We start from the raw sequence: 15,810 nt of genomic DNA on the forward strand, positions 1-15,810 counted from the left end.
TCGTTTCAGAGTGTTTTTCGCTGTGTTTTTTGCCCGCCGTCCTTGCATTAATGGCTGATGGTGATAAACACTGCGAATAACGCTGTGAAAACCATGGCAAAAAAGCACAGGCAGGTCAAAATCTGCCTCAAAATTCCTAGGAATTCTGAGGGTATGCTCACACGCTAGACTAAAAACGTCTGAAAATACGGAGCTGTTTTCAAGGGAAAACAGCTCCTTATTTTCAGATGTTTTGTAAGCCACTCGCGTTTTTCGTGGCGTCTTTCGCTGTGTTTTTTTACGGCCGTTTTCAATAGAGTCTATGAAAAACGGCTCCAAAAATGTCCCAAGAAGTGTCCTGCACTTCTTTTTCGCAGCCGTTTTTCAAAACGGCCGCGTAAAAAAACGGCCCATCGGAACAGAACACCGTTTTTCTAATTGAAAACAATGGCCAGATGTTTGGAGGCGTTCTGCTTCCGATTTTTCGTGAACATACCCTGAGGCAGATTTTTTCTGTCTGCAAAAAACTCTGTGTGTACAGGCCATAAGGGTATATTCACACAAAACCGTGTCAGAAACGACATCAAAGAACGATCAAAGAATTGATTTCAATTGGAGGCAGAGGCGTTTTTTTCCCGCGAGCAGAAAAAAACCGCTCGCGGGAAAAAGAAGCGTCATGCCGTTTCTTCAGGCGTTTCCATCTCTGACCACCCATTGGGAGGAAAAGAAAGCGGTCTTCGCTACGTTTATTGCCCGCGGCGCTCAATGCCAGAGGCCGAAAAACGCGCCGAAAATCGTGGCACAGAGTGTGCAGACAGGTCAAAATATGCCTCAAAATTCCTGAAGGAATTTTAAGGCAGATTTTTCCGCCTGCAAAAAAACTCTGTGTGAACATGGCCTAGTTCTTTGCCCATGTGGCAAAAGTCAAATTTTTATTATATTTTTGGGTTTTAGTAAAACAAAATTACAAACTAAAAACAATAAAATTATTTGCGTATACAATCGTGTATGTAATGTTCTGACTGATCATACAGTATATATAGTCAGATTATATATACATTTACCAGATGACAGATAATTGGAAGAAAAAAGCTGAGTTTATCATAGAAAAACAGAGGAAACAAATGACCAAAGTTCATAATTGTTCATATGCTACCATAGCTGGTTATATAATTGCATGCCCACTGGTTCTGGTCTGTTTGTCATGAAAAACTTTTGAGTTATCCCAACAACTGCACCCAACAGCGATCGGAAAAAGACCGACTTATTCACCGACATCTGACTTCGTACAGAGTCTATTAAAAAGACGGCAACAACTCGTCTAACTCAGCCTTATCAAGCATTATTTTATTTGGTATATATGGTGATGAAACAAGGGTAAGGTTTCTATTAGATGGGCAGATACTCCTTCATTAACTAGCGACGAGCGGTGATTTAGCAAATTTTAAAAGGGGTTTCTGAGAAATTTACTTTATTTCTGTCCTTTTCCACCCCTCGGACCTCCACCGAAAAGCAGAATGAAGGGGAAGCACTGTTCACTTCACTTGAATGTGCCGAGCTGCAGTACCAGACACAGCCACACGTGTATGGCCCTCTTGTGTCAGGTGAAGGAGTGGCCACCCCTCTGTTCTGTTGATCCACTGATCACACTCTAATAGGCCGTCAATGTAAAATGCTGGGGAAAAAACTCTTTAACAACTTGACCAATGAGGATGTTTCATGATTTTCTTTTAGTTTGGAGGAAATGCATTATAAGTAATCAAAATGTTTTAAATTGTGTAGCAACATAGCCCATATGTAATTTGAGGTTTAGTTATATTAATCTTGAGCTTAGTCAATATGATTATAATTTCTATTACCTGTACAATCCGGTACAGAGAGACATCAGAAGGTTTTTAAACTGAGGGAGGTTCTGAGATCCATTGTGCACCATCTCACAATCGCTGGTGATGTGAAGACACAAATACTGTTGGATTGCCTGTAGGTGTTCCTCGGATACACTGCATCAGAAATACAGATTTATGAACTGTTATACTCACTAACAACAAATATATTCTTAGGACTGTGTATAGTATTTTACTTTGAAGGGCTTGCCCGGTGCATAGCAAATAAAATATAATAGACAGCTATCATAAAATACAATACTTCCTTTTCCTTCCAGCATTAGGGGGCAGTATCTGTGCATTATTGTTTCATTCCTTATGTCTTTGCAGTCTATGTATATTGTACTGCTAAATTGGAGCAGCATTGTCATCATCTTGATAAAAAATCTCTCTATGTATATAGTCACATAGTTCTGTGGCCATATAAAAGCAGAACGTTACAGACTGACTGCTTTTATACAGGAAGTCCAAATTGACAATTGATATTCTTATAATTTACAGTAATGGTTACATTATTCCTCAAAATACACATCAGCTTGTACCTTATTTTGAAGAGGAAGTGAGAGGGCACTGACTGAATAACGTGTTTCACCTTCCTCAAAATAAGTTTTTTTCAGCAGCTTAGATATGTATAAGAAAGTTTTGATGTGTAACATATATATCTATATATCTATGTAGACACTAGGACCAAGACAAAGGGCAGGCAGTGCTGTATAGGGCACAGTTGCCTCCTGCCTTAGGGCATGCATCACAATGCCCCGCAACTTGATCAACAGTAGCTCTTGCACAGTGATACTGCCAGTCATACAAAAATATATGGCTGTCAAAAGACAGCAGCATCCTTCTGATGCAGAGAACAGAGAGCTGGTGCTGGTTCTCTTTCCTCCATTGATCATAATTCCAAATGTTCAAAAAAGGGGATCACCTTTTTGTGAAGGCACTCCTGCACCGAATTCAATTACCAAGATGATTCGTAATGAAGGAACAACCTCACGGTTGGTGACGATACAAAACTTTTTAATAAATAAAATGACATGTATGTATATAACACCATGTATTCACTATGCTATGGGTTTTGACCCAGTACACCTAGATATGCCTGATGAAGACCCAGGTACTGGGTCGAAACGCGTAGCATAGTTAATACATGGTGTTATATGCATACATTTTACTTATTAAAAAGTTATCCCCTTTTTTGAACATTTGGAATTCTTTATTTCATTGGACCATGCTGGTCTTTACCAGCTACCAGTGCCCACTTCGAAGGCCAGCAGACTGCCAACCGATTGAGTCTAAATACTCCACAAGTTTGTGTTGTGCCGACTATCAGGCACAACTAAAGAAAGTGAGTGTACTCAAAACCCTTCGTTCACACACCCTTCTGTCTTCCTGTCCGTTTTACCCTACGATATCACTTTCTCACTCTCCATTGATCATAGAGATCAGTACAGGAGTAGTAAGTTAGAAGTGAGTGCCCTCTAGTAGCTGCTCAAGCTAGGGCTACAGACAGACTTTTTGTAGTAAGACTTTTTTCTATTAAAAACATTAAAGGGCTTGTCCAGGGACGTAAAATTAATGACCTATCCTCAGGATAGACTAGCAATATCTGATCGGTGGGGGTCCGACTCTCGGCATCCCTGCCGATCAGCTGTTTTAAGTGGCTGCAGCTCTCCAGCGAGTGCTGCTTCTCCTTCATTGCGTACACAGCTCCATACTGCACAATACTGTCACATTGGTAGCGGCTGTGAACAGTATTACAGCTTCCTCCCATTCAAGTGAATAGAGGAAGCTGTAATACTGTCCACTGCTGCTACGAATGTGATGGTGTAATACAGTATGGAGCTGTGTACGCAATGGAGGAGAAACAGCGCTCGCCCCTTCAAACAACTGATCGGCAAGAGTGATGAGATTTGTACCCCTACCAATCAGATATTGATGACCTATCCGGAGGATAGGCTATCAATTTTAATGTCTCCAGATTAACCCTTTAAAAAGTTACTTCTTTTCAAAATCGCTCAGAAAACACTTCATGTAGAAAGTAAAAAAACAAAAACGCAACACGCTTGACTGGAGACATTTTGAAGAGATTTTCAAGCTGCTCAGTGCATTCCTATAGACAGTGTTTGGGACAGACATTGTGGTTGTCACTCAGTGTTATGGTAGCAATATAGCTGTCAGTGTTATGGGGCCCATATATAAAGGAGCACATTTTGGAATGTCCTGCTATACAAATACTCACTAGATAGTAAAATAGATAGATGATAGATGATAGATAGATAGATAGATAGATAGATAGATAGATAGATGATAGATAGATAGATAGATAGATAGATAGATAGATAGATAGATAGATAGTATTATTTTTTTTAGATGCACAGTTCTCCTTCCTTTATTGTAGCTTGCCATAAACCAACCTGTATTTTCTTATGGATTTTAAAAGGACGTACAGAAATATCCTTGTTATATGGTGAACAGGGATCTAAAAAACTGCAAAAAAATACATAAACCGTTCTCTGCACTAGAAATAATTAAGCAAAATTTTCTGTTGAGTTTTTGTAAAGGCCATTCTCTGATGTTATTTAGAAATTATATCTGCATAATAAGGGCAGGTTCACATCTGTGTTGGTCTTTTCGTTGTTTTGCTACGTCAGAGAAGCAGAATAATGAAAATATCGGAAGCAGTGTTTCCCTTGTATGACGGACACCACCAGCAGGCGGCGGGACCCATTGACTTTAATAGGGTTTCCATCGGGGGTGTCTGTGGTTTTACTGGAAACAATAGCGGAGCATAATGCGCTATTGTTTCTGGCATTTTTTTGCTGGATCTGTGATGGAGGTCCCTAACTTAGACTCCAATGCCGATGTGAACAGGCCCTAACTATGTACATATATAAGATCTACCGTATTTTTCAGATTATAAGACTCAGTTTTATAGCGCCCTGACCTCTTCTTACTTAACCCCTCCACGACCCATGATGTGCCGGCACATCATGGAGCGGGTAGGGGATGATGTTTGGAGCGGAGCGGGCTCACGCACTCAGCCCGCTCCATACACTGCAGGTGTCAGCTGGGTTTTACAGCTGACACGCTGCTCTAACGGCCAGGAAGAGCAATGGCGCTGTTCCTGTCCGTTTACTAGTTAAATGCCGCGGTCAATAGCGACCGCGGCATTTATAGGGTTTTCCCATGAAGGACACCTCTGGGACCCGCATCTATCTCTAGAACGGGGCTCCCTATGCCCAGTTCTATCTTACTCGGCTCCGCTGTCTCCCGGCCACTTCCTGGTTAGGTGGTCGGGAGTTACGAAAACAGCCTTGTGCTCGCTGAGCTACACTGTTTCCGTAACTCCCATAGCAGTGAATGGGAGTTACGGAAACAGCGTAGCACCATGAGCTATGCTGTTTCCGGAGCTCGGAAGCTACGAAAACAGCGTACGTTGTCGAGTTACGGAAACAGCGTAACTCACTGCACCCATAGAACTGAATAGTAGTTACGGAAACAGCGTAGCATGCTACGCTGCTTCTGTAACTGCCATTCACTACTATGGGAGTTACGGAAACAGCGTAGCCCAGCAAGTCTGTATCTGTACTATGTGCCATATATACTACTGGTCGGATTTGGTCCCCCTTAAGCATGAGGGCCTTAATGTGCCTGCTACCTCTGCACTACCCATAGCCACGTTCCTACTGGTAGGTTGTCATATTATCTAGAAAATCAAATGACAAATCTAAAACCATCATAAATCATCGTTGCCATCTTTATTCCTTGAGAAAATAGGGACTCATGTCATAGATTGAATAGTAAACTTCATCAAGGAATTGTAACATTTTTGTTTAGAAAAAGTATCCCCTTAAAATAAGAATGAAAAATATCATAGAGGTCTACCTGCGCGTGTCAATGCCGTGCATTCTCTGTAACAAGGTGTCAGACAGGAGCATGGAGTCATTTCCAATTTCTGCTTTTTCTGTAGTCACTGGAAACTCTTTACTTTCTGTTGATGCCAAAGTACAGACAACACTCCTTGGAGGTACATTCGGGGGAACTGGCTCTGTGATAAATTATATACAAAGTACAGATGACAACAATGGTTAGCTTCAAGGAATTTGCATAATCAAACATTAGAATCAATAGACATGAGTTGTCATGTAAAGCTCTGATTTAGACTATAAGCCCAAGAGCATACCTGAATGCCAGTCCCCGAAAGCAGAGTAGCACAGTGTAGGATGAACATACTTTAGTGGCACCATGCAGATTTGTTGGATATGGAGTTGCGCACAGTTCAGGAGTAGTTTGGCAGGGCAGTAGGAATAATGAATGACGGGGACCATTATTTAGTTGGCGCAGGCTAGCCTGGGGTGCGTAGTCTAAGAAATCCCCCATTCTTTACCTTTCATCCCTGCAGGGAGGTATGGACCTTGCCGGTAATACTTACATGTCGTAGTCCCTAGGATAGTACCCAATAGATGTTCTGCTGCTGACGACAAGTATAAACCGTTTTGTGGTCAAACAGATCCTGGTCGGTAACAGATGGGTAACGTCAGGTCCAGTAATCAGAATCAAAAGGCAAGGTCCGGGTCAGGCCAAGGCAGATCAAGCAAAGTTAAGACTATAGCCGTGTCAAACACAGGAAATTTACAGGGTAAAAATGGAACAAATGCAAGGAAACTCACCACCAGGGCTGATAACCAAGCACTGCAACACTGGAGCAGTTCCCCTTTAAGGTCCAGGAGGAGTGACCCCACGCACCGGATCCCAATCCAGCGGCATAGCATGAGCAAAGGAGAGTCGTGGCTTCCCATTGCCATGGTGACGCCACATCTCCACTTTGCCAGCTAAACCGGGAGAAACGCCACCTGGCTTGTGTCGGCCTGTGACTGACATTGACCCCTCCTTAAAGGCATCTTCCATACCTAAGACCACTTGGACCACAATAAGAAGCATGAAATTCTGTAATTAATCTTGAAGCTTGGATATTGCGAAGTTGCTCCCACAAATTTTCAAAGACTCAAAACCCTTCCAGGCAATCAGATATTGCGAGCTGCTACAGTACCTTCTGGGATTTGAAGAATCCCAGACAAAATCAGGACTTGATTAATGGTTTTAACAGTGACACATGAAAACCTGAATGGATGGAGAATCAAGGTGGCGTCTGATGCTTGAAGGCAACCAGATTGATTTGTCTGATGATACTGTAAGGTCCAATATATTTTTGTACCTGTTTTTTTGGGCATGGAGGGAAAACGAAGGTCTAGAAATTTAGGAGAATCCTGCATCTCGCAATCTGCTTGTAAGGTGTGACGTTCCTGGGCCTGTTTGAGGAATTGCTGGAGACTAATGATGTTATCCGGAAAAAATGTCAACTTATCTTGGACAGCCGGTACAGAAATCTCTTGTGGAAATCCAGTAATTATTCGTGGATAGAATCAGTAACTGGCAGAGAACAGAAGTTAGATTAGTGATGAGTGAAAAAATTATTAAAAGAAAATTCCAAGGGCAAACTTGACAGCCACTTATCCGGTAAAGAGAAAAAAAGAGCATCGGAGACATTGTTCCAGAATTTGGTTTGTTCTTTCCCTCTGAATGCTACACTCAGCTGTCTCAGTTGACCCCATAGACTTTGCAGCGTCTGGGCATATACACGACCGTCGCTCCATTTAAAATTCTCATCACTACGATCGTGCAGTGAGGAGGAAAGGGGGTTCATCGATGGGGGTCTTAGTGACAAATGTTCTTAGTGGGAAAACTCCTTTGCTCAAACTAAATCTTTGTTTTCTCATCATGATTATTGCTCACCCAGCCCTGAAACACTTGCAATTCACCCAAACCAATAACACGTAGCAATGAACAATTTTGCTCTCCTTCACTTTTACCCAGTCATCTGACTTTCTCTGTTGACCTCCTTCTAAACATCGAGGTCTTTTTCACACAATTTTCTCAGCATTTTTAAATGCTTTTAAAAAACAAAACATTATGAATTTCAACGTTTTAAATGTAAGTTTGCAAATTACTTAACTATCAGACATAAGTGATGGACCACTGAAATCAGAGTGTCTGTCACTAATTTGTGCCACCCTCAGAGGACAGCATAAAATCACTGACAGGTTTTCAGTTCTCTTACAAGATTGAAACATCAGCATGATGAGAGACTGGGTCAGTGGAGTATAAACAGGATAAGGCATCTTCCAATGCCAGTTTAATAGATAATAAATCAGCAACATTATCATTTCTCTTGGCTGGAAGAAATTTTCTTGAGAAGAAGGGGATGGGTAAGGCCTTCTGGTCCCACTATCTGGGAGAGGACGGCTCCTACAGCTAGTTCGGAGGCATCAAAGTCCACAATGAATGGTAGAGATCGATCTGGGTGGATGACAACTGGAGCCGAAGTAAACCTGTATTTGAGATCATCAAAAGCTTCTTGAAGTTAATAACTTTCTTCATATGTATTCGGTGATCGTTAAACGATGCAAAAAAGATGAGGACGTTATTTAGATAAATAATCGCAAAAATGGCCATGAAATCTCTGTAAATATCATTAAAAAAATGAAGGCAGGGGCATTACAGAGCCCAAAAGGCATCACCAGGTATTACAAATGTCCATAGCAAGGGCGAAAGGTGGTCTTCCACTCATCTCAGATGCGGACAAGGTTATAAGCAACCCTCAGGTCTAATGTAGAAAAAATCGTGGCAGACCTTAGTCTTTGAAGGAGCTTGAGACCATAGGATGGGGATAGTAGTAATGGATATAATTTAAAACTAAAAGTCCTGGCTCATGCAGGAAAAGTAGAAGGCTAGATGAATTCCTTGTCGAAGACAATAGCAAAATGTGGTCAAAGAGAAGCTTAATCGCCAGGAGAAGATCAGTGCGGGCAATCATGGATCCTATGGGGAGGGAGAGAGCCCACCTTCTTTTTTACATAATACGTTCTGGAATATATGGTACTCACTGGGGATTAATAACCTGACACCTGGATCGAACTGGGAGGAGATCTCTGGGGAATTAAACATCTCGGAAGGGTCTTGACAGAGGTACAGATGGTCTCAGGAGGCAGGCAATATGAATGTATGTAGAAAGAGGGAAAGGGAATTGCACTGCTGGACCAATTAATGAGAGGTTAGCCAGGGAACACTAATGGGGTTAATGGGCCAGAATTGAGTGGAACAATTCACTATCTTAACCGGAACAGGATTTTCCTTGTGTTGAAGAGGAATATAGTAGCTCAGCGAATCTAGTGTCCATGAAGCAGCCATTGGCATCAGAATCGAGGTTTGCTGAGGTGAGTATTTGGTTCTAGGACAAATGGAAGGAAAGCGATACAGTGAAATGAGTAGCAGAGTGGTACTGCAGACAGAAGCAGGAGTAGGCTTATCTGCACGAGGAGGCTGTGTCGGACAGGTGCTCAGGAATTGTCCGGGTTGTCCACAATGCAGACAGAGATTGGCTTGGTGTCACCTGTGACGCTCCTCACTAGTAACAGCAGGTTGAGTTTGGCCAATCAGCATTGGTTCAGGTTCAGAAGAACTAGAGGCCCCAGGGGCTCTTAAATACGATTCTGATGGAACTAACCATGTGGAAGGGGCTGGCTCATATGTTCCTGACGTGGCTCAAAAAGTCGGAGGTTGATCTGGATGGACAACTGGATCAGATTTCAGGGACTACTGAACACACGTGCAAGCTAATTTATCCTTCAGCTGGTTGCTTAGCCCTAGACAAAATTGTAGCCTCAGTGCTCCATCATTGCATTGTGTCTCGGCAGCAATCGACTGAAATTCCATAATATAGTAATCCACAGGCCTTGGACCCTTACATAGGGAGCTGATGGTATACTCGATGGATGCTGTTCTGTGGAGATCATCTTAGATCATAGCCATAGCATTTAAGAAGGCATTAAGATCTAGGAGAGGGCTATCCTGTTCCTATAGTATTTGTGCCCAGGACAGAGGTTCGCCTTTTAGCTAGGTAATAATGGTGCCCACCTTTATCTGGTCGGTTTGATAGGTATAGGACTTTAGGAGACAAAAAGAGAGCGGCAGAAATAAGATCTGAAAAGATTAGAAATACCATCTGTCAGTAAATTTCTCAGGTAGGGGTATGTTTGTTTCAGGGACAAGTGAAACTGGGTTAGACACTAGCTGGGTTTCAGAAGAATGAGCAGTGACAGGGACCTCTGGACTCTGCAATTTCTTGGTCTCTGCACATTCTCACCTTCCCATTCTTTGAGCATAGCAGCCATTCCAGCAACACAGGAGTAATTCTACTTTAATATCCAGGAGGAGTGATGTCATCTGCTACAGCGTGTACCGATCCTGTGGCTGGAGCCACGCAGCGCAGCGCAAGCAGAATACAGCCTTGGCGTACCAGGCTCCAGACTGAACAACGTTCTGCCAACTTTAGCAGGGAGAACGCCGCAGCAACGCGTGTTGGCCCACAGCTGACAGCTCAGTTGTCAAGCCATAGCAGCTGCTAAGGCTCAATGCCTGGTATAGAATACGCCTGTAGTGTTTTCTGATTCTCTACAATTGTTCGCTACAATAGAATATAAAAGCTGCCATCTGCTCTGTGTGCTGTATGTGTGTGGATTTATGCACCAAGTCACTTGAATCTGAGGTACCCTGTAAGAAATGTGCCAAATAAGATACACTACCGTTCAAAAGTTTAGGGTCACTTAGAAATTTCCTTATTTTTGAAAGAAAAGCACAGTTTTTTTCAATGAAGATAACATTAAATTAATCAGAAATACACTCTATACATTGTTAATGTGCTAAATGACTATTCTAGCTGCAAACGTCTGGTTTATAATGCAATATCTACATAGGTGTATAGAGGCCCATTTCCAGCAACCATCACTCCAGTGTTCTAATGGTACATTGTGTTTGCTAACTGTGTTAGAAGGCTAATGGATGATTAGAAAACACTTGAAAACCCCTGTGCAATTATGTTAGCACCGCTGTAAACAGTTTTGCTGTTTAGAGGAGATATAATACTGACCTTCCTTTGAGCTAGTTGAGAATCTGGAGCATTACATTTGTGGGTTCGATTAAACTCTCAAAATGGCTAGAAAAAGAGAGCTTTCATGCGAAACTCGACAGTCTATTCTTGTTCTTAGAAATGAAGGCTATTCCATGCGAGAAATTGCCAAGAAACGGAAGATTTCCTACAACGGTGTGTACTACTCCCTTCAGAGGACAGCACAAACAGGCTCTAACCAGAGTAGAAAGAGAAGTGGGAGGCCCCGCTGCACAACTGAGCAACAAGACAAGTACATTACAGTCTCTAGTTTGAGAAATAGACGCCTCACAGGTCCTCAACTGGCAGCTTCATTAAATAGTACCCGCAAAACGCCAGTGTCAACGTCTACAGTGAAGAGGCGACTCCGGGATGCTGGCCTTCAGGGCAGAGTGGCAAAGAAAAAGCCATATCTGAGACTCGCTAATAAAAGGAAAAGATTAATATGGGCAAAAGCACACAGACATTGGACAGAGGAAGATTGGAAAAAAGTGTTATGGACAGACGAATCGAAGTTTGAGGTATTTGGATCACACCGAAGAACATTAGTGAGACGCAGAACAACTGAAAAGATGCTGGAAGAGTGCCTGACGCCATCTGTCAAGAATGGTGGAGGTAATGTGATGGTCTGGGGTGCTTTGGTGCTGGTAAAGTGGGAGATTTGTACAAGGTAAAAGGGATTTTGAATAAGGAAGGCTATCACCTTATTTTTCAACGCCATGCCATACCCTGTGGACAGTGCTTGATTGGAGCCAATTTCATCCTACAACAGGACAATGACCCAAAGCACACCTTCAAATTATGCAAGAACTATTTAGGGAAGAAGCAGGCAGCTGGTATTCTATCTGTAATGGAGTGGCCAGCGCAGTCACCAGATCTCAACCCCATAGAGCTGTTGTGGGAGCAGCTTGACCGTATGGTACGCAAGAAGTGCCCATCAAGCCAATCCAACTTGTGGGAGGGCCTTCTGGAAGCATGGGGTGAAATTTCTCCCGATTACCTCAGCAAATTAACAGCTAGAATGCCAAAGGTCTGCAATGCTGTAATTGCTGCAAATGGAGCATTCTTTGACGAAAGCAAAGTTTCAAGGAGAAAATTATTATTTCAAATAAAAATCATTATTTCCACCTTGTCAATGTCTTGACTATATTTTCTAGTCATTTTGCAACTCATTTGATAAATATAAGTGTGAGTTTTCATGGAAAACGCAAAATTGTCTGGGTGACCCCAAACTTTTGAACGGTAGTGTATGTAACATGTACTACTATCTACTAAAAAAGTAAAACATGTTAGGTTCACGCCTACATTTGTTTACATTCATTTGGTCAAAGAATATTTGTCGAAAAATTCCATTTATTTCTAAAGGGATGCAAAGTAATGCAAAATATAGTTGGGGGAAAAAAAGCCAAAAAGGAAAATGTAAAGTCAAAACTGCTTGTGTGAAGCTATTAAAATCCATCAATACCAACCTACTATGTCTACTGGTTCTGTCAAAATGGATCACCATAATCTGTTACATGTTTATGATCATGTAAGGCAAGGAATGTCTGATCGGACATCTGTTGTCAGAGAACTATTATCATCCATGACGATACAATATAACTGTATTATTGCGCACATCAGACATCTGATATTATTAACCTTTTCGTAGCACATAGGTACAGAGATATATCTGTGTGAAGAAGCATAGTCAATTTAATCCAAACAACATGTTAATGGAAAGATACCCCATTTTCCACTAAATACTTTAAAGTCACTGTGTACACTGATGTTTGTTTCCATTTTGTGAACTGCTGCACTTTGGCTATACACAATAGAAAAAAGCCCTCCTGTTTCAGCCAACAATCTAACGTGACCTTCAAGACAGATTTGGGGGAAAATAGTATTGCATAACACATGCGGGAGCTGTAATAACCTCCATTTACCAGTCATAGAAGAAATAGTATAACTATGCAATGCTCAATAGAATATATGAGTTTTAGTGGAAATGCAATTTAATAAAGGGAGAATGATCTGAATAACTGTTTTAGATTATATCTACTTTCCATTATGCTGACAACAAGAGATTTGTTTATAAAGTAAACGTGTGTAAAGTTTACAGAATGGCAGGAAATGAATGGCTCAGAACACTGCATTATGAAAAAATGTGAAGAAAAGTTCAGTGGAAGATGCAATCAATATAATCAAATGGAATAAAATCCTGAATCTGTTTTATATTAAATATAAAAAAAAGTTAGAGTGGATATTACTGTATTGATACTACTCTCCGGTATGTGGCAGTGTTCTATGGACTGTATGGCCCTACTATGTGGGTCCTGGGTCATATCCAAGTCCACCCTGCTCAGAAATCTAGAAATACACACTGTTATTTATTTATAACATTTTCCTATCCTGCAGTCATATTGTAGCTGCTGGTTTTCCCTGCAGCATTGCTGGAGCTCTACTCTTTTATGAGGACAGCTGCTGAATGGATTTTGTCTGCCAGTTATCGCACATATCTTTTGCAATCGGAAAAGCTTCTGAGAAGAATGCCATACCAATATGTAAACATCTACCAAATGTGTGTAAAACAAAACCGGGTATATTGCGGGCGCTGTCAATGCATAAGACACTCTGTATTGTTCAACGGTGGTTTAATAAATCTACTACTACACGTTTCAGGATTGATCTAATCCCATCCGCAGGTACCTTATAAAAACATAAGGATGAGAGGTGGCATGGCACACTGTTGGTGTTGTCACGGACTCACCAATAACACCCTTGTCATGGTCGCTGAGCTCATGTAATTCAGGGTGCGCAGCCTTCAGATAGCCTCCCATGTTGCACTTTTCCTATGCCTGTCCATATACCATGCCTCTTGAGTCCCAAAGTTCTGGGTGTTCTTTGACCATACCTAGATGTGGTGTGGAATTGTCACTTTTGTTATCTCTGTAGCTCACGCGCCATTTGCCACAGAGATTGCAATGCCCATGTTAATGTCTGTATAATTGTGTTGGTACAGCATGCTGTGAGGTCTTTGCCAGTAGTTTAAATGACAAATACAGAACCAAAGTATGGATCCGTACACATACACTCCATAGACTTCTATGCGAAACTGATGGCCATACTCTGGCATCCAAATGAGTACGCTATGTTTGGGAAAAAACACCCGCCATACGAGAATATGTCCACATAAAAATACTGAGCTGTGTACTGCTCCATAGAATAACATTGGCTCTTTATTCTGCACACACACAGACAGGATACGGAACTATAAAACGCAGGTGTTAATGAGGCTCCAGTTATTATTGAAATTTAATATGGCATATGGGTTGGGCACATTTATATACAATATATATCTATAATGTATTACCCTGGTCTTCATCTAGATCTTCAGGTCCCTCTTCCTCTTGCAGTATGGGGTACTGTAGATTTGTGACCAATCCCACATTTTCCTTCTTGTAAAAGTCAATCAACTCCTGTAGGTTTGTGAAAAATCGCATGGGAACTCCTTCACATGCCTGCATAGAAATATTCATGTTAGTTCTCTTTTATTACGAGTTGTTAGGACCATTAAATAGTAGCATTAAAGAGAATAGTGCTGTGGAGATACATGAGAGACTAATAACTCTCAATATAAGCACAGCAGACCGTAATACAGCATATGTAGCATGACAGTAAATAAATATGTACAAGGTGAAAAGACCCACATTTAATGCTTTCAGGGCCAATTGATACTAGCAAAGAAATGATCTAACTTTTTTGTAAAATGATACAAAGGAAAACAGTTTTTTTCCCAATCGATGCTGTATTGCGGAGAATTGCTTCTTGGGGAAAATATGGTGGTTCATGCGGACTCATATGGTGGCACATGTGTTACGATTCTCACCAGAAATGTAGATCCTCTAAGCTGCAATCGGTGTGGCACTTGGGTAATCTTGGGTGCAGAGTCTAAGGAAGCTCCCTGCTCTTCACCCTTAATTCTAGCAAGGAGGTATGAACTTTCCCGGTTGAAATCCCAGGTCGCAGACTCCATAATAGTCACCGATTGCTTGTAGTGGGGTCGGGAATGTAGCCAGGAGCCGATACCAGGAGAAGAATTACAGGAACCAAGTGACAAATTCAAAGGAAAGAGAGGAGCATAATCGAGGAACAAGACCAGGGTCAAGATCAGGATCAGAGTCAGGAGACAAAAAGCAGTAGGAACACTAGCCAATCAAAGGATGGACCTGAAGACAAAATCATAAAAGGAAGTGTCCATTCATCACGTTTCGTCTGACTGTTACTTCGAGGATGGTAGGTAGTGGCGTAATGATCACAGTCGCTGGGAGTGAGAGCACGAATGGCCCAAAGGAGTACGGGGTCCCGTGCCACTGTTGCCACATCTTAATGAAGCTAGCAGAAGTAGCCACAGCCATCTCACCTCGCTCGAATGCACTGCCTGCACTGGAGTCCAATGTAGTACCATACATGTGAGGCGCCGTTCAGGTTGCGGTGGTGGATCAGTGGCCAGTCGTGGCTACTACTGTCACTGTTGTCCAGGTCCAGAAAGGCAGAGGTCCTGAACAGACGCCGCATGACCCAAGCGAGGTTCAAATACTGGTAATGTTTGGGGTGGGTGGCTGTTCGTTGGCATGGGTATTACTACTACTGTCATAACTCACTGTATGCTGGTCTGGCTCTGGGCTGGGGATGACTGTCGTAGCTCTGTATGGTGCGGACCTCGAGTTTGAAGAGTATATGTAGCTAGCTGATCTATACTCTGCAGGGCAGCATGTTAAAGAAGCATACAGCATATACAACTGTGCTAAATACATAGTAATATAGCTATAGCATGTCCTGGTCAGGGGGTACAATATTTTGGGATATAATGCACCGGAAGCTGCCTCAGAGCAATATGTGGGTTGAGTGACCCCCGTTATGGAGATAGGTGAGAGTCCCCGAGCTGGGACCTTCATCTATTAG

General features: G+C 42.0%; 1 protein-coding gene across 1 annotated transcript in view; it reads right to left on the reverse strand.

The window, feature by feature from the left end:
* The window catches only part of LOC142701179 (phosphatidylinositol 3,4,5-trisphosphate 5-phosphatase 1-like), a gene marked incomplete at its 3' end in the record, with an annotated part of 34,387 nt that extends 19,506 nt beyond the window's left edge, over positions 1-14,881 (reverse strand). The window contains exons 1-4 of the mRNA XM_075848132.1: positions 14,735-14,881; positions 14,219-14,366; positions 5,748-5,910; positions 1,839-1,979 (exon numbers count right to left, since the gene is read on the reverse strand). Coding sequence (XP_075704247.1) covers positions 1,839-1,979; positions 5,748-5,910; positions 14,219-14,366; positions 14,735-14,881 — 599 coding nt within the window. The remainder of the gene's footprint in view (positions 1-1,838; positions 1,980-5,747; positions 5,911-14,218; positions 14,367-14,734) is intronic.
* Positions 14,882-15,810: the final 929 nt, after the last annotated feature.

The sequence above is a fragment of the Rhinoderma darwinii genome, unplaced genomic scaffold (genome assembly GCF_050947455.1).
Source record: "Rhinoderma darwinii isolate aRhiDar2 unplaced genomic scaffold, aRhiDar2.hap1 Scaffold_2013, whole genome shotgun sequence".
Lineage (NCBI taxonomy): Eukaryota > Metazoa > Chordata > Amphibia > Anura > Rhinodermatidae > Rhinoderma > Rhinoderma darwinii.